Source organism: Molothrus ater, chromosome Z (assembly GCF_012460135.2).
Source record: "Molothrus ater isolate BHLD 08-10-18 breed brown headed cowbird chromosome Z, BPBGC_Mater_1.1, whole genome shotgun sequence".
NCBI classification, from domain to species: Eukaryota; Metazoa; Chordata; class Aves; order Passeriformes; family Icteridae; genus Molothrus; species Molothrus ater.
In genome coordinates, this window is record NC_050511.2 from 64,980,452 (window position 1) to 65,006,947 (window position 26,496).

The 26,496-nt window shown below is 44.7% G+C and overlaps 1 protein-coding gene across 1 annotated transcript; it reads left to right on the top strand.

Annotated features, from left to right (window-relative positions):
- Positions 1 to 116: 116 nt before the first annotated feature.
- On the top strand, positions 117 to 14,362 carry FKTN (fukutin). Its single transcript, XM_036402755.2, has 9 exons — positions 117 to 269; positions 1,527 to 1,586; positions 3,440 to 3,643; positions 5,127 to 5,404; positions 6,137 to 6,269; positions 7,922 to 8,051; positions 9,153 to 9,286; positions 9,514 to 9,641; positions 12,679 to 14,362. Exons 1-9 carry the CDS (start codon positions 165 to 167, stop codon positions 12,890 to 12,892), a joined length of 1,386 nt encoding a protein of 461 aa, XP_036258648.1. The 5' UTR covers positions 117 to 164; the 3' UTR covers positions 12,893 to 14,362.
- Positions 14,363 to 26,496: the final 12,134 nt, after the last annotated feature.

The window sequence follows — 26,496 nt, forward strand, 5'->3', positions numbered from 1 at the left end:
CGGGGTGGGTGAGGGACCCCCGTGAGGAGAGGTTTACGACAGCGGGGGGGGGGGGGGGGGGTGTTTTACGACGGCGGGCTGCGCTTTGCGGCGGCGCTTTCCGGCCTGAAGCCGCATCGCGGTAAGGGCGGCCGGGCAGCGGCTCCCGGCGCGCCGCGGGGCTGATGCAGAAAATCAACAGGAACGTGGTGCTGGCGCTCCTCTCGCTGACCAGCCTGGTTTTCCTGCTCTTCCAGCTGTGCTACTACAAGTTCTACCTGTCGCAGAAGGTGAGAGAAGGCAGCGCGCTGCGCGGGTTTCCCTGCGCGGCGCTGTGTGGGCGTCAGTCCCGCCCACCCCCGGAGTTCCCTGGAGCGGCCCCGGGGGCGGGCGGGGAACCCAGGCCGGTGTCCGGTGGCGGGGGTACAGTCGGGATTGGGTTCCCAGCCTGGTATCCGAGTCACTGTGTCAGCCAGGGCCATCCGATTTCTCCCGCAGGGAATAATGCCCACGCCAGCTTCCAGCCGCCGCGGCTTTTCACCCTCATCTCTCGTTGCTCGGTGGCTTTTATCGCCTCCCAAGTCGCAGCGAGCTCTGTCTGAGGGCTCTGCCGAAGGGAGGCAGTATCTCCTGGACGCAGGTTTTCCAATGGGTTTTCTATGGCGGAGAGAAATCTCAACTTTTTTTTTGCAGTCGCCTTAGGGTTTTGTGACTCAGTGCTCCTAAAGTGCTGGATGTCACCGTTTAAATCCTGCTTTTATATCTGGCATGCTGTTTGTATCTCTTTTTATACCTGACCTGGAACGTCCAGGCGAGTGATTTTCTGCGACAGCAAAAGAAGTGAATGTTACTGTAAATTAAATCCGCTGTTGGTCTTAGTTTACAGTTGCAACTCAGATTCCACAAAGGAACTCCTTTTATTTTCACGGAAGAACCGTGCAGATTTCAAAGCACCCTGACTTGTTTTTTGGCTTTTCTTTCCTTATTAAGTGCAGGCAGTGTCAGTGACAGCTGCTGCTGCAACCTTCAACTTCTTTCTCACCGTTTCTGCTTTTTAAACAACAACTGAGAAATTCTCTGTGCTTTGGAAAAGCCAAAAAGCTGAGCCACGGGCTGCCTTGACTCTCTCACGTGAAAATGCTGTCCTTAAAATTGAATTGTCTAGGATTACACCTGGAAAGACTGAGGCACAGTGCCACTGTCCCTGCCCCTGTGGTATTTGCCTGACAGCGTTTGTCATCTTCCTGTTTTACATTTGCTGGCACATTGGCTTGGAAACCCGAGGCCTCACCACTCAATGCTTGCATGTTTGGAGGTCCCTGAGGCTTGGGTTGTCCTTCTAAATATATTTAAGCCACAGCAGTTGTTTATGATTTCACATTCAGCACTGTAGCTGCATGACCAGAGGCATAACTCCATTATCCATGAAGTGGATAAATGCCCCTGGATGTCATCTTAAGAAAACAAGGATTCAACTGAAACTTTGGGGTTTTTCTCTTCTTTCTCCTTTCCCCTTCCCTTTTTTTTTTTTTTTTTTTTTTTGATAGAATGGAGCAGCTTTCTCCAAAGCTAGAGGAAGCCAGTCAGGCCAAGACAGCACAAGATGGGTATGTACAGTGTCACTGGTTCATGCGGCTCTCAGAACTCACTTGGAACTGCAAATCCAGCGTCCAGTTCTCACTCTTCTCACTCTTCACTGGGCGCTTTCTGCTTTGAAGGAGGAAGAGATACACTTTGTAACTTTGCTCGGTAAAGAGAGTATCAAAACATCACTGTAAAGTAAAATCGAGAAACAGGTACAGCTTCACAGCCTTTGCCAATGCAGTGCTTCCATTTGTTAATGTTTCAGGAAGAAACACTTTTTCTTTCTGAGACAGAAGTGTTGATCCACGGTTTTGTGTCCTTTGAGGCTGGGTGTTGAGCAGATTGGCTGCTTTGCCATGCAGCTTCTTTGCTGCTTTGAGAAGCTCCTGGGTCACACAATCCTCCTTTGCCCACTGCAGGTGTTTTAACCTGCTGGTCACAGGTCTGTTACCTCCTTGTGCTGGGTTGTAAAGATCTTCCCTAGCAGGAAAATGTCACATTTCAGCATTCCCCAGCTGCATTCCAGCCCTCATGAGCAGTGCTGGGAGTGCTCTTAGGTGCTTGAAATGGGATATTTGTTGTGTCTTGCAGGATTGAATGCAACAAAAAACGCCCACCCCGGGGAATCAGAAGGTCCCCTGTCATATTTGTAGCTGGGATTTGTTTGGAAACAGTTTTCACAGAAGACTTTCTGTTAACTGATCTCCCAGTGGAAAAACAGCACAGATGGTTAAGGAGAGGGATGTGCTGGGAGCTGGCTGCCTTTCGGTTTGGATGCAACATGATAATGTTGCTAATTAGCAGAATGGCCATTTAAAGGCCTGGTTTCTGCTGAGCAAGAGGGAAGGTGCTCTGGCTAAGAGCTGTCCCTGGAGAAAATCCAGACCAACTGCTCTGTGCACTGCTTGCTTGTGCCAGGAATGCCTTGCTATTCTTGGAGGTGACACCTCTTGGAGCTGCCTACCAGGTGTGAGGTGTCACGGTCACAGGGGGCTTCCAGAGTTTTCCTAAAGGTTTAACTTGCTCTTCTGAGATCATCAGTGATGAAGGATGTGCCATGATCCTGCCACCTGCTGCACTTCAGGCCTTCCTTAGAGTCCCTGCAGTCGTGTGTCCAAAATACTGAATTTGAACATGTTTCTCCTGGTGACTTAACATCAAGGCCATGCTTTTCTACCATTATTTATGGGTTTTTTTAAACTTATTTAAGTTTCAGCTGAAAGCATCTGTTTTCCTGGAGTAGTGATGGATTGGAAAGGTGGATACTTTTGCACAGACTTTTTTTCCTGTTCATCACTCTGGTGTGCCAGTTTTAGTCACAGAAGTAATACAAGCACATCACTCACCTTTCAGCTTTGTGGAGTGTGAGGGTGGCCTTGCTTGTGCCTGTACCACACAGGTGATGCTGCTGCCAAAACTCTGTTGTTGACCACATCCCGTGCTCATGTTTTCACATCTCCCTGAAGCCAGAGCTTTAAAATCATTAAATGAAAATGTTACAGTTGAATACATTTAAGTGGCAGGGTGACTGCGGCTGCTGTAAGTGGTTTCTGTGTGCCACGGACATTTAAATGTGCTTGATTAATGTTCTCTGCTGAATCAAGTTAATAACCCCTTGCATTAGGCACAGAACATTCTTGCTGCAGCTTTTTTACTCCTTATGCAATGTTGAGTGCCCTGGGTAGACCAGAATGCAAATTCTGTTTGGCACTTGTATCCTGCCTTCTCACTCAGCCTCACAACTGTCTGTTGGAAGTGAAGTGTACACTCAGAGGGTGTATTTGGGGGATAAGATTTCCTTCTTTCAGTGGGTTGGGGTGTCTTTCTGTCAAAGAGTTTTAATGCAAAGATGGTCTTTCTGTCCTCTGTCAAACAGCACGTGGTTAGGAAGTTCTTGGGATTAATATCCAGTCACAATATTCCAGTGTATTTGATTGATCCTTTGATTCTGGGACTGGTTAATAAAGACATTGAACAGATCAGAAGCTCTCCTGATGGCCCCAGCCCAGAATGCAAATACTTCTGTGCTCCAAGAGACTTTACCACCTTTGCATTACTAGACAAAACATGGAAACATGATGTAAGTGCATTTTTCTGTTCACATTTGTGTGTTTTAATGCATTCTTTGATATTCTTTGATGTTGTCACTTAATGCTTGCATGTTTGTATCTGAATTCATGTGGGGTAATATTGTAGGCAGAGGAAACTTTGTTTGAAAATAAAAGTTGCCCATTTACTAGCCTGGACACATTAGGAGAAATTTATAGCTGAAACTTTTTAGAAGCTGTCTGCAATATTAAAAAAAACCCACTGGTAGTCAGAGTCTAAGCCAAAAGGAAAGAAAGGTCTGTTAGAAAGTAAGAAGGAGAACCTGGAGCCTGTAATGTAAGTGCATCTGTTATAAATCTGGAGTTTGGGAACTTATCAAGAATGAAATGCAGTTATTGATGTGACAATTATCATAGTCTGCCGATTTACATTTCTTTTAGCACATCTTTGTAATTAATACCATTTCACCTAATGTATTGCTGATACTTAATGGTGTCTCTGCGTCTCTGTGATGTTAGGACATTTTTAATGCCTGTGTTAAAAATAGAGGTGTAGCATGTGAGGAAGGACAATTTTAAATCCAATATTATTTCATCAATTAAGTGTAATCTGGAAATATTTCTTAGATTAATTTCTACAGACTAAAGATACCAGTGACTAACAGCTTTTTTCTTCTTCTTTTTTTTTAGATTTTCTTTTTTTTTTTTTTTTTTTTTTTTTAATTAGAAAAGTCAGGAGACGGAAATGATCAGTGACTATTTCACTGAAGAGCTTGAGTGAAGAGGGGTGTCACTCTGGGCCTGATCAGGCAGCTGTTTTACCCATAGGTGTAAAGGAATTCCAGAAAGTTAGAGCAAAGTTGTACGGCAGCACACGGAGATAAATCCATTTTCCCATTGCTTTGTGTCTCAGTGATAATTTCTGTATCATTCAGGGAAGAAGCTGATATGCTTATACAGAACATTTCAGGGGGGGGTTTGAAAGGCTCGTCAGATGCTGATTGGTTTGGGTTTTTTTAAATCAGCCAGAATTTACTTCCTTTGTTTGTAGAAATATGAAATCCTGTTACTTGAGGGCACTGCTCAGTTGTTGGTGAGATTTTTATTTGCCCCACAAAAGAAAGTTTTGGGCTACTCATTTTTGTGTTAATGGTGTTGTTATTCAAGGACTTAGGGTCACCAAATTTGTCAGAACAGTTTTAGAGAATAGTTTGAGAGTGCAGGGTAGGGTGCTATGGCAAGGAACAAACCTAATCCAAGCATGGCTTTACAACATTTATTTGCAGTTTCATTTTGTAGTTTGAGGGACAAAATTTAAGACAAGGAGAGAAGGTGGTTGGAATTGCTTGTGACTGCTGGTCTTCAAGCTCTTATAGATTTTTGATTCACTTCTGCTTAGGCCTGATTAAAAAAATGAAAATTAGGAATGGTGTGAGTTAGTAATAAGCATTTACCCTCCAATTTTGGTTTCTCTAATCTTTACCCTGCTCTGCCTCCTGTCTTCCTCATTTTCAGGTGGGCCTGTTTAGAACTGCTGAGAAGATGGGGTTCCAGTGGCTAAAGATTATAAACAAGGACCCCCGCTTGGATGGGATGGATGACCTGTCTGGGATGGAAATTCCCTTGCACTACATATTCAAACTGGCATCCCATGCCATTCACCTGGTGGTCTTCTATGAGAGGAGTGGCAATTTCCTCTGGCATGGACCCCTGAGACTCAAGCAACACATGGACAGAAAGTTTGTGCCTTTCCGGAAACTCCACTTCGGCCGCTACCCTGGGGCCTATGAAAAGTGAGCTCACAACAGGGGAAGGAGAAAGCCATCATGGCCCTCCCAAAATTCCTTCCTCTGTGTGTAAAACTACTCTCTTTCCTGTAGTCAGGTTCTAAAATTCAGCTCAGGTATGAGTCAGACCCCCAAAGTGCAAGCTTTGAGAACATAGTTTCTGAGAAAATGAGAAAAATATTGAGGCATTTCACACATCAAAATAAATCTGTTTAACTTTTTCCATTAATTTGACCCCTTCATCATTTTAAAGCAAAGAATCTGTATGAGTTATGTGCCTAAATGTTCGAAGGAAACTCTATAAGCTGTTAAATAATCCCTCTTCAATCATTATGAAGGCTGAATAGCTTTTAAAAGCAAATAGCTTCAAAGTACAGAGTAAAATTTGATTCTGAAGTCCATCCTGTAACACTTAGACAACCAAACAGCCTGAATTTTAAGATGCACTGAACAACATCTCTGAACAAATTCAAGTCATGAGTCAGTAAAGAAATCAGTGATCTGACAAACCAGCTTGGGGTTTGGAGGTGTAGGAATTGTTTTTAAACAAAATTTTGAAATGTGTGGGGAATTTGGTGAAGCTCTAGTTGCTATTTTCATTTATAAGTGGTTTGGCCTGTATTAGGACAGAGGGATCACTGCCCAGTAGTGTGCATTAAGATTATAACCTGAGTTAAATGATAAAGTGCTATGTGGTTTGGAATTAAATAGGGTAATATTATCTCTCTTTCCATGCAGGCCAGAACTTCTGCTGGTTTCCATTGATGACTTAAAAGTTCAAATTCCAAAAAATCCGTCCAGTTTTCTAGAGGAGATGTCCCACTCTAGATTTCTTGAATGTAGGTACAGAGAAGCTCGGGCTTTCTTTCAGGTTAGTGGTAACTGGGTGGTGTCTCTGAGATGAAATGTGTGTTTTCACTGATTGACCCAAACCTAAGAACAGTTCACTGTTTTGTTTTTTTTTTTTTTTACCTAAATGGGATTGTTCACATGCACAAAGCTAAATACAAAACTTGATTCTCATTCCATATAGCTTACTAAGTGGTAATGAAATCAAAACTTTGCCTGAAGATCGTGGCCTTTTTTGGTTTTTTACTTGTGAGAATGTGTTGTTCCAAGAGGGAGCCAACATATCCATAGTTCTTACACACCCTTACTGTTAAATGGATCTTATGTAAAAAATAACGTGTTTTATCAGAGACACAAATAAAACTGGTGTGTCTTCATGGCTGAAAACTTTCCTTATGGCAGTCCTCAAAGTTTTGAGAAGTGTTTAATTTCACATTTTTTGAACCATGTCCTGCAGTTCCATGTTCCTCATTTGGCTTATCTGAAATGGTCACATTCCAAAGTGACTGATTTAATTGCTTTTCTGACTGTGTAAGCCAATGTTTTCACCACTATTCAGAGCAGTATGTTTAGAATTTTGCTACTTGATTTAGCAGATAAAAGTGTCTCTGCTGTAGTGTGGGGGGCATTTTGTCCTAACTTGGAAAGGACATGAGTTATAAGGTGATTAAAAGTTCACAGTTAAGACTACAGAGTCAGACCGCTGAACATGAGCCATCTCTGAGTTCATGGAAGGGGGAAAAGGGCACTGGAGGCTCCAGTCTGCAGTCATTCGGGTGTTAAGGAAAAGGGAGGACCACTCCTGTTCACTCTAGCAGGCTGTAGATCCTTATTTGGGTAGCAGGAGGGTCACAAGGGCATCCATGTGTTATCCCTTCACCTGTGGAAGACAGAAAAATATAATCCACTTCAGCCTCCAGGCAGAAATCACCACAGGCAGAGAAAATGTGCCTGCCCCTAATGTTTATTGAACTTTGCTGGAGCTTTAACACTGAGACAAGCAGCTGGCACCTGTTTGGAAAAGTTAATTTTGGCTGCTTGTTGCCCAAGAGCTCTTAAAGAAATCCATCAGAAAGCCGAGTGGTTGTTCCTTTGTTAGAATTGGTAATGTTTGCTCAGCCTCCCGTGTTGGTTTTGGCTTTGCATGGACGGCAGATCTTGCCACAGTTCTGTTTGGAAGATTTTTGTGTTCACACTGTTTCTCCTTGACAGCTCTCCTTAAAACTCAACACCCAATTCGGACACTTGGTGGCGCCAAATAAATTAATCATGGAGTTCTGGAGGTTGGAAAAGCCTTGATGTGCTTGCAGGGACTGATTCTGTCCCTGTGTTCTCCTTGGACTCCAGGAACTGACTTCAGCACGTGCAGAACAAGGGCTCACCTGTGTTGCTGCCAACTGCTGAGAATCAGAGTCTAATACATATTTTCTTATTGTAGTCTACTGTGAATTTTCATGCTTGTGGTTAGGAAACAAAAGGAAGGTTGATGATTCAGAGTCTTAATTTCCACTTTCACTCCAGTGCATGTTCTGAACATGGACTGTGTATGTAAAAACAGATATTAGCCCAGGTATTAGTTAAGGAAGTTTTTTAAGGTCATTTTTCCCTAGGATGCTGAAAAAATGAAGGGACTGTTTGCTCTCTGACAGTAACTTGCTTACTCTTGCCTTCCAGCTGTATCCTGATGATGCCTCCCTTGATGCAGTGGAATTCAGGAAAAAGGCAAAATCTTTGCTTCATCTGGCTGCCCTAACACTGAATAACTTGGGAGTTAAGTTCTGGCTGAGCAGTGGAACATGTCTTGGTAAAAATTTGTGTTGTGTTGCATTTTTACACTCACCTGAAACTTTAAACACTTCATCCTCCACTGCTTGTGATGTCAGCCAAAAGTACTGGGTTGGAAGGTAATAACTGTATTGCAATAGGGCTTTTTTCTCCTGAAAAAAATCTTTTTCTTTAGAAACCTGAGCAGCAGAGCTGCGGGCAAATTTCCAGCGAAGCATTTAGTGTTGTTAGCAATTACCTGTCTTGTGTTCATCCCTGCTAGGAAGTAATCAACAGTTCCCTAATTTGTGTGACTTGGAATTCACTGACTTGCCAGTTGGAAAACGCAGTGATGAGCACATTGTTCTGCTGTCCAAGTACACTCTAAGCCTGTTTTTCTTCCCATGCAATTAGATGCTTGTCACTGACTTCTAAAATACAGTTTACATTAATTTATTTTCTTTCAAAACAAACTTTTAATAAAATTGCAGTCCATTAGAGTAGGTAATGCAAGTTTTCAGTTCTGCTGAAGGTACAAGTGTCTTATCACTGGTGAGGATTCTTTTGTTTCTGAAACACTTAGTGAAGACTCATGTGTTCACATTTGCCTTGTATTTATTTAATACTAGGGAATACAATTTTCTGAATGAACAGTTACTAAAAGATGCCTTAATGAAACAGACAAAAGAATGTCCCACTTTGTGTCTCTCTGCTTTGCAGTGGTGATTGAAAGATGATTAACATCTTGGATGCAGTATAAAACAATAGTTGCAAATCAGAAGCACAGCTGTGGCCCTGTAGCTGTTAGCTGCTGATTAGATTTGGTCCCACATAAAGAACTTTTTTTCTTTTTTTATGCATTTAAATTAGGAAACTGAAGATACATTATCTTTGTTTTCCCTTGCATTCTTGGCTTTCTGAAGGGAGAGAGATGACTATAAGTGCAGTAATACTTGTTTGCTTTGATGTGGTTCATCCCATACAAAAAAAAGGCAAAAGTCTTGTTTATGGCCTCTAAAGTCAAAGACTTTTGCCTGGTCATCTTAGGGCAGTTCATTTTTGTGTTGCTTTGGTTCTGTTAAATTCACATACCTGAATTAACTAGTTTGGGATTTTTCTGCTTTATTTTTTTCCCCCTCAGGCTGGTTTAGGCAGTGCAATGTCATTCCTCACAGCAAAGATGTGGATTTGGGAATCTTTATAAGGGACTACAAAGCAGATATCATTCCAGCCTTTCAGAAAGCAGGGTTGCCACTGAAGCACAAATTTGGCAAGGTATATAGAAAATGAACATTTTCCTTTGTGTGTGTGTTTCTGTAGATTTGTAACTTTGACTTCAGTTGCAGAAGTGTTTAATATTAAAAATAATGCAGAGTTACTGTGTTTTCTTCAGTTAGAATAGAAATATATCTGTATATGTGATGAAAATGAATTTGTTTTCTGCTGACATAAGTTGCTTTGTATTTTTACGTGTATATACAGTGTGTATTTTTGTCTTACAGGTGGAAGACAGCTTGGAACTCTCTTTTCAGGGAGAAGATGATGTGAAACTTGACATTTTTTTCTTCTATGAAGAGGATGACCACATATGGAATGGAGGAACTCAGGCCAAATCGGGCAAGAAATTTAAGTAAGAACTGGATTTGTACCACTAGTAGGAAAGAAATTGAACAAGGTCGTGTTTACTGATGACATTTTGTGTGCTGTTGCCTGGCAAAGCCGGTGCTCTTTGTGAAAATGTGGATGTCAGAGAGGAATCAGTGGAGATTCTGCACTCTGAGACCAGTGAAGCAGAGAGAGAACAGTCCTGTGCCTTACTAGAGAGTAAATGTCAGATCTCTTGTGAAATCAAAAGCAGGGCTGGCATATCATGTATCAAACAGATCTTATCTGACTGTGACAGGCCCCCAGTTACATAAGCACCCAAGATGAGAAAAAAAATCTTTAAAACAGTGTTTATTGCACAATCTAATTTTGTAGTAGAACATTAATCCTTAGGCGTCTGTCTTGATGAGGAAGTATTATGGCAAAAAGCCTCAACTCTCCTTGCACAGAAAAGCCCACAATTTGGGATTTTGAGGTAGCAATTTGGAATACTGGGTTGTGACAGCAACACAGACAATTCCTGCAGGCCTTACTGTTCATGTTCTTAAAATGGAATTTTGAATAGGATCCCATGTTTCTTGTTTCACACCTTTCAGTATTAAATCAGCAATGATTTAATAATTTAATTTAATGATTTAATCCCAATCAATTCAGCAAACTGAATATGGGGTTTGATGATAATTAGATTTATTTCTTTCAATCACATGCCTTCACTCAGTAGGAGATTGCTGCAGACTAGTTGAAAACATTGTAGATTTCTATAGGATGTCATTATCTTTCATATTTTGCCTGAAATGTATTTGTTTGTATTTAGCTTATGGGAATTTTGTGAGCACTGTCATCCAGTTGGAGATAATGTCCAAATCCTTGCTTAGTTATCTTTGTTCTGAAGTGATAAATAAAGACTGGGAAAGATATTTCGATAACCAGCTTCAAAAGGCACATTTAGAAATAGACAGAAGAAAGAGCTCTTGGAATATCACCACAGAAAATGTGCTGTATAGCAAAGCATTTTTTTTTTTTAGAATATAGCAGCAGTTCCAGTTTTCATGCATGGTGCATTCTGAAAAGCAAGCTGACCAATAAATTCCTTTCCTCCTCTTTGTGCTCTTGTTGCATCTAAATTGCAGTAGCTGTTTCCATGCCAATGGAGTTGACACTGCTCCTTCAAAATTCCATCCAACCTTGGATACTTGAGAGATGTTTTTCCCCTTTTTTTTGATAATGACTGGTCCAAGACATGAGAATAGGGGATCGGTGTGACCCTGCGCTGCACTCCAGGTTTTGTATCCCTGGGTATTACAGCTCTTTTGGAACTCCATCTTCCACAAAACTCTCTCCTTTTCTTGTAGCCTCATAGTTATTTTTGGTGGTGGCTTATTAAAGTTCCAAACATAGCTTTCTTGTTCAGTAATAACTTTGCTTAGGGAAGCCAAGCCTCTAATTCTGAGCTGGTGTTTCTTAGTTTAGTACACACAGAAAAGGACCAGGAAAACTGCTTGTTTACCACCATAAAGGCCCTGAGCCATGTCAGAAATGTAGCTGTTCAGAATCCTTAGCCAAGTAATTCCAGACGTGTGTTATTCCAAATACACACTCAGAAAGAGAAAAGAGACCCAGCTTTTGTTACTGTGAGATGTGGGAGCACTTGGCATGCTTAATCTGACTATATACAACACCAGAATGACACTCAATTTTGTTTAATCTCCAGCCCTGTCAGAATTTTGGAGGAAGGCAAAAGTGAGGAGGTCAGTCAGAAGAGAAGTGGTTGTTTGCTCATGCTGAATCCTAAATCTACTCTCACAATTTTAAAGGAATTATAGTGTCAGAAGAGATGCTGATTGCTACTGGGTCATCACAGAGAAGGGTGGAAGTTCTTTTCTAAGATTAAAACTGAAAAGTAGAAGGTGTTTTGTTCAGAAAGCTAAATATTTGCACAGGCATACTTTCTATACATCTAAATTAGAGGGTGGAGAGCTAGAGCATTTCTCATTGAGTCCCTAAAATACTTCTCATAGTCATTTTTAGCCTCTGTTTCCTTGGAGAGATGGTTTCTAACCCTCACAGTCTGGCTGTGTGGTTTGCTTTTCCATGTGCACAAACATTTCCTCAGCATTCCCGACACAAACATGTGCATCTTCCTGATACTGTCTTGGAGTTGCAGCAACTGAGGCGTCTTCTTTGTTTGCGAATTGAATATTGGACAGTTGCAATTTCCAGCAGGGAATGAGTATCTACAAAAACTGAATCTGGGAATCAAATCCACACTGTTTGCTTTAGTCCTTAAAGTGAGCTAATTCTGTAGGTTTTTAACAAAGAGGACTTTGTGTAAGAGTTTATTTTAATTAGCAGGCTCTGGATAGATATCCAAAAAATGCTTGATCACTTTGTTCTTTCCTTCCACTTAAGGCATGAAGCACAATTGCTTTTTTTTCTCATATTGTTTGCTGAGAGCTTAGAAATTAAATTAACTTCATGCTTGCAAGAAGATGGAGGGGGCAGTTCTAGTTCATCACAAAAATGTACAAACGTTTTTTAAAAGGACAAAGTGCTTATGGCTTCATTTTAACCTGTGAAAAGGAATTTTAGGATCACTTTTTTTAAAAATTCTTTTTGTGTGGAAGTCTTCAGAACTTCAGAAGTGGGAGTGATCCTCTGCAGGAGTAGTGGGTAGACTTTGGTATTGTTTGACACCTCGACTTGATAGGATGTTGTTGTGGAAATTTACCTGTGAGCTGCCACTCCCGTAAGCATGCAGTGCTTTCTAAAAGGGGTAACCATTCAATCCCATTTGTAACAGGCAAAGCAGAGGCAGGGACGAACCTATAGGTGGCAGAATGATGTGAACACAAGCAACAAAAGAATTAGGAAGGCTCCTTCCTAAGCACATGAAGCAAATGTTCACCAGTTACTGTTGATAACACCCTTGTCCAGTGTGTAAGAGAAAAAACAGTATAAATGTGACATGGCCACTTGCTGCTGTTGCTTGCTTTCTCCTTGAACTTACTTAGAGGCGCATTCTAGCCTTTTGCCAGTGACCACACCCTTCTGTTCTGGCACAGGTATCTCTTTCCCAAGTTTACTCTGTGCTGGACTGAGTTTGTGGAACTCAAGGTGCACGTGCCCTGTGAAACCCTGCAGTACGTGGAGGCCAACTACGGCCCAGAGTGGAAGGTGCCTGTGAAGACATGGGACTGGAAGAGCTCACCCTTCAACGTGCAGGACAACGGAATCTGGCCTATTGATGAGTGGGACAATGTCATCCAAATCTACTGACCCCTGTCTGCTGACAGAGCCTGTCCCCAGAACTGTCAGTTTGTGATTTCCCAGTGCCCAAAGGCATCGACATCCGTTTCCTTTGCATGTTTCCTAAGGAGGCATTTTCCTCCCTTTGCTTAACAGGTGTTCTCTTCACCTTCATCGTGCTTTTTCCATGTGGTTAAAGGAGAAGATGAAAAGCAACTGGAAGGAAGGGAAGCTGAAAGAAAAACTGCACAAAGGGAGTAGAGAAGACTGCAGTGGACTTACGGGCAGTTGACTGTTTAAATGTAAACAGTGGCCAGGTGGCTTTGACATCCCTGGGATCATCAAAACCTTCAGACTGTTCAGTTCTCAAGCTTGAGAGAAGGTTAGGATTGGAAAATCTCAGAGAAGTTCCTCTTTTTTCAAAGGAAATGTGTGACTGTTTAACTTCAAAACACCACAGTTACAAGTACCTCAAATGTGCTTGATTTGAGACTGGTACATCCCTACCATGAGCAAGGGGTTGCTCTTGGGAGTGGAATGTTTCTGTGGCACAGAACCTGTGTGACCACCTGCTTTACATCTAGGAGGTATCTGGTGATGGTGTAACACTAAGTGAATGGAAGGAGAAACTACTGACACTGGACATTTTTCAATTTGTCCTTCCTAAAGAATGTGAAGGTGCATGCTGCTGGGATGGCTTCCCCATGAAAAGAAATAAAATTCTGGTTTTAGTGTCCCAGTCCGTGTGTTCTCCCTGTAAAATGTTTTACTGTTTTTTAGCAAATTACAGCTATCCCTGCTTTCCTGCAAGTAGACAGAAATGGGGGTTATTCACAGTTTTCTGTTCCACAGAACAGAGGCTTCTCTTTAAGGGAAAGGAGAAATGTGTACAAATACCAACTGTTCCATCAAATTTGCAGCAGCAATCCTGCCAGTCCTCTCAGTTTCAGTTTCTCCTGTCACTGAAACATTGGAGTAAATTGTTCAGCTTCTGGCAACAACTTGTCAGGCTGGCTCTTCCATTGGATGGAACTTTGTTCTGCCTGGTTAAGAAGAGAGAGATGTAAAATCCTGCTAACACCACTCACTTGCTTAAGTAACCATGACATTATAAGGGATAACTTCTCAGGTAGAATTTTTTTTGTACCTTTTCCTTAAAATGGAAAAAAAGAAGGTGAATGTCCTTGTGGTTTCCATGTTCATAACTCTGTTGTCCTGAACTTCTTGGTGTAATAACATGCAGTAAGTCTGTGAGTTTCTGAGATGTGATAAATGTTTAAGAGTGAAAGAAAAGGTGCTCTCAGAAAATTATAATCTGTCAAATTTTTGACTTTGTCAATGAAAAGACTAATGAAAAAAAATGCATGTCCCTGAAAGGGAGGATGTCTTGAATAGTTGATTATACCTGTAAGGTATTCTTCAGGTTAAAATGTTTTCTCTTCAGAAGATACAAGTGTATATTTAACACTGATTAAAAGGAGAGTCTAATTTGCAATTTGAGATGCTGTTTCATCCTTTGTTTTGTCATCTTGGGCAGCATTTAACACACTTCATTGCAGTTACCATGACATAATGCATGGAGGAAGATCCTGAAATGTTTCTTATTCTGCTTATTGACTGCCTGTCTTTGAGCATTTATTTTTTAATAAAGATACTTGGATACAGTAAAGATGCTCTGAATAAGGCAGAAGCCCACATGTAGGCAGGAGAAAGGATCCTTCAGTTGCACAGAGAGATTGCACATCTCCTGTCACTCTCTTACAGTGCTCCGGCCACAGATTTCCTGCTTGGATGCAGATTGGATGCCCAGGAGTGGTGTGAACATTGTGGAGCTGCTGCTCTTTGGGGGCACATCATGAGGCTGAAGCCTTGGCATACCCACAGAAACAGCCAGATTGAGATGTGCCTCCTCTTGGGTTCTCCTGACTTGCCTCATCTGAAATGTAATTCTTAATTCTATGTTACCTTCTTAACTGACTTACTGCCTTCATTTTGGAAGTGCTCTGGAGAGGAGGGTAGTTCCTGAATTCTCCTAATGGTCTTAAGCAACCACATGTGAAGTCCCTTGTCTTCCCTGTAGCAAACAAGGTTTTTCATGTTATTAATGTGCAGCTGTTAAAGACAGAAAAGTGATCAAAGCTCCAGAATAACATCAAGGAAAGACTGAAGAAATAGCATTGCCTGAAGAGAATGGACCATAAAAGGCCATTTTCAAAAGCCATAAAAGATAGTTACAGAAAAAGGAAGGGATGTGTGTGCTCCTTTCTGTGGGTGGTAGGAAATAGAAGTAAATGGGAGGAATGCAAATTGATTGAGTATTTAACATGTGGAAATGTGTAAAACCTGTTACTTTGGGGGTCTCTGAGAACACATCAGGCAAATGCCAGCAAAGGCTGACCTGACTGTACTTAAGGACTCTCTGTACCTAATCCTGTCTTCCTGCTGGAGGGAGTTCCTATTTCCCATAATTCTGTAGTATTCCAGAACTTCCTGCTTTTAGAAGGTGGAAATTGGAATCATCGTTTGTATATGAGCTTAAGAAAGGATCTATTTCTGGAATCAGACACCGGAGCTCACGCTAGGAGTGATGCTCTCACGGGAAATGAGAGAAAACAGCAGCATCTTGAACACTTGAAAAAAAATGTGATTGTTTGCACCAAAAGGGTGAATGCAGTTCTTCCAAAAAGGGTGTGTCTGATCCAAGCTGAGGCTGCAGAACAATCATGGGATGGACAATGCTTGGCTGCACAGAGGCTCTGAGGGAGATGCTGATGCTTTTCACCTGTCCAGGAGCCATATTCCGACAGAAGGGCCTGTGTCTGTTCTACCATGCTGCTCTTTTAACCTCAGACACAGAAAATGGGCAAAACTGTGGTGATGCAGGCAGGAGAGGATCCTGGAAGTATGATTGTCTTTCTCTGCTGTCCAGATGAAAAAGTAGTAGCTGATCTTGTTACACCCTTGCTGTTGAAGCAGAGCCTGGGAGATACTGGTTGCTGGTGTTAAACAATCCTTTGTTGCTTTAGAATTCTCTAGAAGTCTGAAATCTGTCAGCTCTAGAAAATTGTGGGAAAAGGCAGAGAAAACCAGTCTCTGCTTTGCAGTGCCCACTGTAATTGTGTGTTTTGCACAGATGAACGAGATGTGTAACAACACAGACACCTTCCTTCCAAGGTGACTGCCTGTCACAGTGCAGTGGCTCCCAGGGATGTGTTTCTGTCCTTTATTCCTCCCCAACAGAATTCTCTGAGCTCACACAGCAGTTCAGGAGCTCAGGGGCAGCTGCCTCACTGCTCAGGCTCATTTCCTTCCTCTCTGTGTGTTTCTATCACTCTGTGAATTGCAGAACACAGCAAGAACTTGAGAAATTACGTGGAAGGACATCAAAGTCTACCTGGCACTTGTGTTCACTGATCTACATCAACTGTTTTGGTAAAGTGGCACCAGCAGACGATTTACACCAGCTAATAATCTTTGCTTAATAGCATTGTGTTTCCTCAGCTCAGCCATTTCTGCTCCTTCCACTTCAAACCCAGGATAAGCCAAGTGGCTCTCTTTGACATAAAGCAAATAATTACAGCGCCTTTCACCCATCCACTTCCAGTCAGAAAAGTCAAAACTCTTGAGTAAAGCAGCTTCCACAAGGAGCTACTGTTGAACTGTGTGGCCTCCCTCCTTGAGCTGACACCAGCCCTTCTTTATCACTGCCATTGTCCAGAGCAGTGTCTCAGGAGCCAGTTGGGGCAGCAGGAGCATTTGCTTTATTTAAAAAAATCTGTGTGTTTGCTCTTTGGGCTTCTGTAATTATTTCACATTGTCAGCATTCAGGCTTGGTTGCCTGTTGGTAACAACCTTTCTCAGCTGCACTGGAAGAGGGATTTCTGAACAAACATGGAAAGGGAGAGAAGATTAAATAGGGAACAGCCGGTAAAGACAGGAGCCAGGGCAGGTTGTTGGGTTTGTATTTTTATCCCTTTTTTTGTGATTTATTTTAATTAATTACTTTATTTTAGGAAGCCAAGATACATTTTTGTCATGTAGAAAGGGGTCCTTCTGTGACTGACCAGAGACATCTGGTGAAAAAATTTCTTTCTTGTCATGGCTTCAGCTGGGACAGAGTTAATGTTCTCAGTAGCTGGTGTGTTGCTGTGATTTTGGACTTGGTATGAGAATAAATGTTGATAACACACTTGTGTTTTAGCTGTTGCTATGTAATTTATGCTCTAAATCAAGGATGTTTCAGTTCCTCATGCTGTATCAGTCGGCAGGTGCATAAAAAGCCATTGGGGCAGGTGAGCTGAACAATCTAAGGTTTTTTTCCCCCGATCTCGTCCCCATCCCTCTATGGGGGTGACAGGTCAGCAGATTATACCCCTGTACCCCCCCCAGTTAACTGATGCAGTGGGTTCTCCTGCATTATTTGCAAGAAAATGAGGTGGTTTTTCCTTGGAGCATTCCCTCTCCAGGGTCTGACATCCTCTGCAGCAGTGCAATGCAGCCTCCACTCCTCCAAAACAAGGTGTCCTGCTCTGTGCTTGGAAAGAAAAGTGTGCTCCTGTGACTCAGTCCCAGCACAGACAGGGAAAAGGATGTCAGGAGGGCTTTTGGCTTGCCTTGGAGGTCCTGTTTTGCTGTGTGATCCTCATCAATACGTGTAAGAGAATCAAGTAGGTTGGGAAAGACCTCTGGGATCATCAGGTCCATCCTATGACTGATCACTACTCGGTCAGCCAAACAGAGCACTGAGTGCTACCTCCAGCCTTTCCTTAAACACATCCAGAGACACTGACTCCACCACTTCCCTGAGCATCCTATTCCAATGTCTTATCACCCTTTCTGTGAATAAATTCTTCCTAATATCCAGCTAAACCTGCCCCCAGCCCAGCCTGAGGCCGTTCCCTCTGCTCCTGCCCCTGGTCCCTGGAGCACAGCCCGACCCCCCCGGCTGTGCCCTCCTGGCAGGAGCCGTGCAGAGCCACAAGGGCCCCCTGAGCCTCCTTTGCTCCAGGCTGAGCCCCTGCCCAGCTCCCTCAGCCTCTCCTGGGGCTCCATTCCCTTCCCAGCTCCGTTCCCTTCCCTGGCCACGCTGCAGCCCCTCCATTCCCTGCGTGAGGGCCCAGAGGTGCCCCAGCCCTCGAGGTGTGGCCTCAGCAGGGCCGGCACAGGGACGGGCCCTGCCCCGCTCCTGCCGCCACCCCAGGGCTGGCACAGCCCAGGGGCCATCGGCCTCTCGGCCCCCTGGGCACCCCTGGGCTGTGTCCGGCTGCTGGCACAGCACCCCCAGGGCCTTTTCCAGCCCCTTTCCCCCATCCTGGAGCTCCATGGGGTTGTTGTGAGCCGAGGGCAGGACCCAGCACTTCCCCTGGCTGTCCCTCAGCCCACGGATCCAGCCTGGCCAGAGCCCTCTGCAGAGCCCTCCAGCCCTCCAGCACATCCACATCCCACCCAGCCTGGTGCCATCTATAAATTCATTAATGGTAAACACAATGCCCATATCTCCAACATACCTGGAAACACAGGAACACCAGTGAAGGAGTTTGGGACCCATCTCCATCAAACACCTTCCATGTGCTGCCTGTAGCCACCTGTGATGCCTTTCCTGCACTGCTGATGCCTTTAGCCCCTGGCTGTTTGCTGCAGCCACTTCTCTGGGTTAATGATGCCTCTGTAGTGCATTTGGTGTCTGATCAGAAGCAATGCCTCTTCTTGCTTGCTGAGATAAAGCTGTTGCTGGGGTCAATGTGCTGAGACCATCGTTAGCCTCTTCTTTTACAGCCACTTTGCTGCAAGCAGCTAATGAAGTCAGCCAATTAATCTGCTGCCCCTCAGCCCTCCAGGGATCTGCCTTCCTCTGCAGCACATTGGAGGTGTCCTAACCTCTGAGTAAAGGTCCACAATATCTCCTGTGAACAAGACAAGGAAAGACCCAGAAATTATTGCTTCCTGTTCTTTCTTTGACCACCAAATCTTCCCATCCCTCCCAATATCACTTCTGAAATGCTCTGGTTGTTATCCAGTCCTCATGAATGCCTCATCTGGCAGGCTGGCATGAGGCTGGTGGAAGCCTGGAGATGGGTACTTCGGATTTTGGCCAGAGTGGTGACCAGGCTGCTGCATCTTCCATCTCATTTTTTGAGGCAAGGGAGTTTCATGAGAACTTCACTGAATTAATACAAAGCTTTGCCACTGTGGCTGCACAGGCCCAGATGTCACCCACAAATGGGCCTGAAAAGGAGGAATCTGTTTGAAATGGGGCTAATGCAACTTTTCTGATGGTCAGCAGTGCTCGTGCTGAGAGCTATACTCCTTAAAAGATGTGAGAGAGAGTCATCCTTACCTGTGGTACTAATTGTTGTGTTATTCCACAGCATTAGCAAGGGACTGAGGTAGAAATGCAAAGCCCTACCAGGATGCTTTCTGCCTTGCTAAGGTCTTTCTGCCAAAAAAAACCCTAATAAAGTGTGTGCAGCAATGGCAGCTGGAAACAACAGATGATACAGATTAAGTGACTTTGTAATTGTGCTGGCTGTCAAATCATGGAAGGCCCTGTGTTTGTTAATTGTTTTTGGGTGGCTGCCTTTCTCTGGGACTCTCCATCCAAAGGGGGCTGGAAAAGGATTTTCTGACTCTGAATTAGTGTGATAACCTGAATAATGCTCATGGTCTGTGCAGAAATGGGCATCCACCTCCTGGAAAGGTAGCACTGTACAAACAGAATGGCTTTGGTGTGTTCCCTGCAGACACTGCAGGTGCTGGGAAAAAAAACAGGGGGAAAAGCTGAGCACCAGAGGGTGTTCTAATTGTTTTCTGTGATTCATCAAGGCTGTTTTATAACAAAATATGGCCTGTTTGAAGAGGGAGGAGGGAGGAGTGAAGAGGGAAAGCTGACAGGGCCTTGGGAGTCCATAATTTCACATGTTAGGGGTTGTGGGTTTTTTTCTGTGTGAGTGATGCCTTGTGAAGGCTGCCCTAGAACAGAGACTAGATGGAGCTAAAGAATAAAGCAGGGATTTATTAAAAGGCCTCAATGGATGCACCTTGGGCAGCACAAGAGCCCAGCCAGGGCTACACCAAAGATGGACCAAAATGGTCACAAAATGGAAGACTGGTCATGGGGTCTCTCACTTCTATCAGTTCTGCTCCATTTGCACATTGCAGTTCATTGTCCAATTCCAGCTTTAGGTTTTGAAGTCCCATCCTTCTTGTTTTTCTCTCTCCAGCCCATGTTGTTTGTCCTCTTGGGCCTGAGATTTGGATCATTTGTCCTTGGTCCCCAGCTAGAGAAGGAATTGTTTTGTCTCCCTGCTCTGTGCACAGAGCTCACCATCCCCTCATATGAAGCCCAGACTAAAGCAGCACAGAATCCAAAAAACGTAAAAGCTAAAACCTGAGGCATCATGAGGAAGTGGGAATGCATGAAATAGAGGGAAATGTATATTAACTCCTTTTCCCTGTTCTGATCCTTCACTGCTACAAAGAGGGAAGGCTGCTGATGCCAGCCCAGCTGCTCTGGCTTGCATGGAGAGGGAAAATCCAACCCACCCACCAGGTGGGCACTTCTGCCCTCCCACACCCTGTGGATCAGCACCACAGCTCTAACAGTGACCAGTCGAAGCTGGGAGGTTTCAGGCTATTCCCAGCCCTCCCCCACTGCTCCCTGGTCCGTGTTCCATCCCAGAGACCGGGGACACAAGCAGGGACCTTAATTTATAGGGGGGAAAAAAAAAATGTCAGCGCTGACAGGCGGAGTGGTGCGGGTGGAAATGAGTTGTGCTGATAAGCCCTCCTGACTGTATTTTATTTTACCGAGGTTCTTAACAAACAATCTTTATGAAATGCAAACCTGGCTTATCAGGCTAATGCAGATTGTCTGAAATCCTTATCTCCATGGGCCAGTTAGCTGGAGTGATTCCCTTTTCATAAGGAGCAGAGAATGAAGAGCTGCACACAAGCCTCCCCCCCTGCCCCACCTCCTGCCAATCGCTGCCATTTACTGGCAGTGAACCGAAGGGCTCTGATTCCCAAACTCATAAATAACGCAGGGCCCCCGAGCTGAGCTGTCCTGGGCTCCCAAAGAGTTGTTCAGCTGCACAGGGAGCCGGGAGGGGCCCGGGGGCAGGGCTGGGCAAGGGGGAAAGGGAAGAGCCCCTGGTTTGTGGCACCTTTTTGAAAACAGCCAATGTTTAAGCTGACACCTAAAGCTGGAGCAGCACAACCGCCTCGCAAGATCCATCCCTCCCTCTCACCACTGCGAGCAGACCTAGATCCTGAATTTTGAATGTGTTTCCTTGGAGTGATTTTTGCTCCATAACTTGGCCTGCTGTCTGCTGGGGAGGAGCTGCTGCTGCTGCTATTTATATGTTGAAGATTTATTGTGAGAAATGTGCCCGCTGCTCAGGAGAAGGTTTTTTTTTTTTTTTTTTTCCCTTCATTCTGTTTGTGCTGTCTGTGTATTTTCTGTGCCTCATGTGGGTCAAGTTTGTGTGCCTGGGGAATGGATGGCAGCTAAATAGCTCTGCTGCTTTTTCTGGGGACAGAAGCATGGAAAAAAGGTAATAGGAGCTGTGAGGAAATGTTTTTGTTCTGGTTGCTGGCCTCTGGGGAATATATATAAAAGTCCCTCTCTGGGAACACAGGCCAGAGTAAACAGATGCTGCTGTTGTCTCTGCTGTCTCTGTGATCTGTGGAAATGTTCTCCTTTCCTGGGACACCATGAGATGCCAGATGATCTGCACTGGGTCCTAGCCCTTCAATTCTTGTACTGAGGTAACAAGACCAGGTGAAGAAGGGGCCTGACTTTTACCCACCAGCACCTACAAGTTCCCCTCATGTCCATTTTGCCAATTTGAATGCTTTTCTGATCAGGAGACAAGGGTCTAGATTAAACAATCACGAGGTGTAAGGAGGCCTCACAGAGGTACAGCTGTACAGAAAAATAAGGCTCTGTAGGGAACAGGTTTCCCACAGCACGTGGCACAGAGAAATTCTAGCGGGCTTGCTGTTGGCTTCTCATTCCTCTTGACATCTGGGAAGATGCCAGCATGAAGGATTAGTTTAGCAACAGAGATTATCTTTCTCAAAGCAGGAGAGCTTGTGTACCCCAGGATGCAGTGTTATCCCTTTCTGTAGATGCTACTTAACTCCTAAACCCGGGAACATTAATTACACCAAAGCATGTGAATATCTTGACGACACCTCTGCCACGGAGAGGAGCACGGAGATGCCATGGACACCTTGGGCACCTTGCTGGACATCCCACAGGTGCAGTTGCTGTCCAGCCTGGCAGGTCAGCCAGCAGCTGGCGGGGCTCATCGTTTCCAGGCAGCACTGAGGGCTGAACAGTGAAAGGACATTTCTCTGTGTCACAGCTCCTTGAAAATAAACCAAACCACTCAGTGGTGATGGCTGGGCACACACCATGTGTCTGTCTCCTGGTGTTCTCTTCTTTGTTCTTGTGGTTTTACCCCCAAGTCAGAAGGATTTCCCCTTCTTGATTTGAGAAGAGGAGGAAAATTTGGATGAGCAAACAGGCAGGATGACTTCACCACACTCTGCAACCACCCTGCTTTGCTAGGCCGCCGTGTTCCTTTGTTCATTCACACCGTGGGCAGGAGTGAGGGGAAGACACACTGAGCTGTAAATCTGTTTAGGTGGTGTCTGTGAGTGGCAGCTGTCAGGCAGGTCTTCAGAGACAAATGCAGCAGTCTGAGTCACCAGTGAATATGTAAAGCATCTCCAGACCTCGCTGTGCGGACGGAGTGTGCTCCTGGAAACAAAGACTCACAATTAGTCTTGGGTGATTATATTGCAGAATTTCTACTGGTGGGGAGAGGTGGGGGAAGGATTAAATGTGGGGGTTTTGTGTCTCTTTTCTTCTAGGAAGTTCAGTTTTTAGTATCCTTGGAATGTTCTAAAACCCTTTATAGTTGCCCGCCTTGCAGATGTCCCTCTGTCTAATGGAGGGAGAAAAAAAAAAATCCAAATTCTTCTTCTTTCCCTGGTTTTGATGTGAACGTGTGTAGGAGGGCCCAGCTCACAATGTCTGGTTTTTCTCCTGAGCTGAAGGTCTCTGTGTCCCCAGTTCTTTCCATTCTAGAGTTCATGTGTTTCTCAGTTTGGAGTTTCAACCCTTCATCACGGGTGGATGCTTGGGGTGCAGACCTGCTTCTGTTGAAACCAGCAGATGCTGAATGCATCTTGCCTTGCCAGGACCTGAATTTCACCCACCTCCCATTCCTTATGGGAGAGCTGGACTCAGCCCCAGTCAATGCCCTGAAGTGGTGCTGAGTTTGCACTGTGCTAAAGGAGCTGTGGCATTTAGCTGTCCTTCCAGGCTGGTTTTATTTCATCCTGCCTGCTGAATTGTTACAGAAGGGTTTGCTGCTCTCCACTATGAGAACTGGAATAATTTAACCTGGAGAAAAGGAGGTTTGGGGTGGGAGCACCTTATTTTTCTTTCAGTTACCTGGAAGGCAGTCGTAGCAAGCTGGGGATTGATCTCCTCTCCCAGGTGACAAGACAAGAGGAAACAGCCTTAAGTTGTGCCAGGGAAGATTTAGATTGGATACCAGGAAAAGTTTCTCCTCTGAGAGCTTTGTCAAGCACTGGAAACAGGCCGCCAATGGAAAGGGTGGAAGGGATGGTGATCCCTGGAGGGATATAAAAGGCATATAGATTAGTCACTTAGGGACGTGCTTTATGGTGGGCTTGGCACTTAATGCCTGGGCTTGATGATCCTAGAGGTCCCAGAGTGAGGGCTGGGCCTGACTTGCTCCCAGCTGAGCAAGGCACAGGGGAAATTGTGCTTCAGGTCCTTGCATGTGCAAGACCCTTCTGTGCCCAGCTCCTTTCATGGCAGGTCAGGATGGGCCCCGTGGAACTGGCCACGGGGAACCTGGGAGGAGCCACACAAGCTGTCCCTTTTCAAAGGTGATGGCTGTTCCTGATAATGCCAACTGGCTCAGCTTTCATTTCATCTTCCTGGTGACAATGCAGACAGATCAATTAGGGGCTGCACACAAGGAGCTGCAGCTCCTCAACCTTCCCCCAGATAATAATAAAAATATGCCCCTGCTTTTCTCCTTCCTTGAAGTCCCCAGGAGAGTATTAGCTGGTGCTGCAGGTGCAGCCGCCCTGCAGGGTGGTGAGAGCAATGAATAGTAAGGTTTTTAGCTCAAGCACACTAAGGCTGTTCAGCAGCCATTGGATAATCCTCTGTTAATCAGATTATGTAAATCACTACTTCAGCATCCCTATCCCATCTCTCGTCCCGCTGCTCTCCAAGCTGGAAATAAAAGGCACTCTAAAAAGGAACATTTAAACTGCAAAAAGGCAGCCCTGCTGAAAAGGGGTGGGCAGAGGGTGCTGGGATGAGGAGCAGGGGAGCAGGGCTTTGTTTCCATGCAGGCAGGCAGGCATTCTGCCCTGGCCAAGCAGTGGGAGACACCAGCAAACCAAAGGCCAGGAGTGGGTGCTCCCTGTGAGCAGTGCCTGGGTGCTGGGCTGGGCAGAGCAGTGCTGGTGCCTTCCTGGAGCACTTTGCCCCAGGATGGTACCTCTGGTGTGCTGGAAGAGCATCCCCAACCTCCCTGGAGCACAGAGACCAGGAGTGTTTGGACAATGCCCTCGGGCACATGGTGGGACTCCTGGGGACAGAGCTGGGCAGGCCCAAGGGTTGGGCTGATGATCCTTGAGGGTCCCTTCCAACTCAGTTTATTCTGTGATTCCTGCCTACCACTTTGCACTTGTGATATGAGTTTTTCTATTCACAGTGGAAAGCCCAGCACCTCAAACAACGTTTGGTTGACAGATGCTGTCCCCAGCCTGGACTCAGCCCCTGAGCACAGCAACCAAACTGAAAGAAGGGGCAGCTTACCAAAAATGATCTGTGCCTGCAAAGCCTGGACTTGTATTGGGCCAAACTTTCTCCCGTGCTTTAGTGCAGGAAAAGTAATCCCCACCTCTGGCTCTGGGTTTAGAACAGACTTGTGTCTTCCTGAAACACGGGCCAGGAGCCCCAGCAGTCACACCAGTGCCTTCCTCAAGTCTGACCATTGCTCAGAATGTGGTTTGTGGCTCTCGCTCAGTCTCTGAGGCTGTCACATTTTCCATCCACTGAGAACTGAGGGTATTTTTTTTACCAACTGGACTAGAAAGCTGGAGAAGGCAAGGGAAGTCAGTTGTAATAAAACAGAGGAGCTGAGAGCTTGTTAATTCTTTGTGTGCCCACTGAAAATGACCATGAAAACCAAGCTGAGCTCCATTTGTGGATAAGCTGCTCCAGGATAAAGGCAATTTGTTTGTGACAAGGGTGAGGCTGCCTCTGTTGTGGCAGGTACAACCAAGGCTTTGCACTGGGCTTTTGGTACTCACAGGTGGCCCAAGAGAATTTGCTCCCCATCCCTTCTCTGTTGTTGAACACACTTTCTGATATTGACACCTTTTTCACTCAGGGTAAGCAAAGATGCCTGTTTAAAATTTGTACGCACAGGTCTCATATCCTGCAGGTTTGATGTGTCCAGCAGGTCACAGGGCACATCAGGGTTGCATGGGCTCAGGTGACAGACACAGGTGGGGTGGTGACACACTGGTGTGTACACAAGGGACCTCTCTGGTGTCAGTGGAGCTGCTTCCCTGGGCTGTGGTGTGAGAGGCTGGGACAGGAGCTCTGCTGGAACAATATCCATGGCCAGGTGGGGAAAATGAGCACCCTGGTGCAAACCGTTAGGAGCTTCTGCCTGACCTTGAGAGAGAAATTATTTTGAAAAATGCAGATATGCATCTTGCACAGTTCTCACCTGTGCAATAGGAATTTTGTCTAAAGTTTGTCTTCATTTCTCTGTCTGCCCTTGGCTTCTGTAGAGGCAGTGGAAAGTAAAGGGGTGTTTAGCATGATCATGGGATGGAATACAGGTGAATTGAAAGAGTAATGGGTTGATTCCTGTATGCTGCAAGTCAGAACTGTTCTGTGGTAACTGATCAAAGTTCATCCCTTTGCACCAGCTGACCATCTGAAGTACAGAAATACTTTAAACAGTATTGATCAAAATTGATAAAAAATTATAAGAAAGTACTTAACTTAAACAACAAAACCATTGAAAATGAAATTTGAAGCTATACCATCTCTCCACCATCAAGGCAGCAATATTGGCATACATTCATAATTCAGCAAAATAATAGGATGGAGTAACTTTAAAAGTGAAGGAAGAAAGCTACCTTTAAGATTTAGGATAGTGAGTGCATCTGTTTTTTCTACATTAAATGAACTGTAAAATCATAATGAACTCCTGAAAGGCTGTCTTCATTGGAGTGTCCCTCTGCACACACATGAACACCTGGTCCTGTAAGAGGAGCAGCCCCAGGCACCAAACCTGGGACCTCTCTTTCAAGGATTTCAACCTCAGCCATTCCTTCAAGGATTTCAACCTCAGCCATTCCCACGCAGCAACCGACACTGAGGGATGCTGGAGGGATTCAGAGCAAATTCCCTCCTCTCTTACAAGAGTTCACCTCAGAGAGCAAGCTACATGGTTCCAAAGAGTTGTACATGAAGGAAGAGAACTTGCCAGACTGTGGAAAATCCTGGAATCCCCAGCACATAAAATCCAAATGGCTGGGGGTTGAGGGTTTTGCCT

Bases quoted from the DNA above. Each gene is read 5' to 3' on its own strand.
- FKTN (XM_036402755.2), top strand. From the start codon at position 165: ATGCAGAAAATCAACAGGAACGTGGTGCTGGCGCTCCTCTCGCTGACC. The intron at 270-1,526 runs GTGAGAGAAGGC...TTTTTTTGATAG, and splicing joins AGTTCTACCTGTCGCAGAAG to AATGGAGCAGCTTTCTCCAA. The intron at 5,405-6,136 runs GTGAGCTCACAA...CTTTCCATGCAG, and splicing joins TACCCTGGGGCCTATGAAAA to GCCAGAACTTCTGCTGGTTT.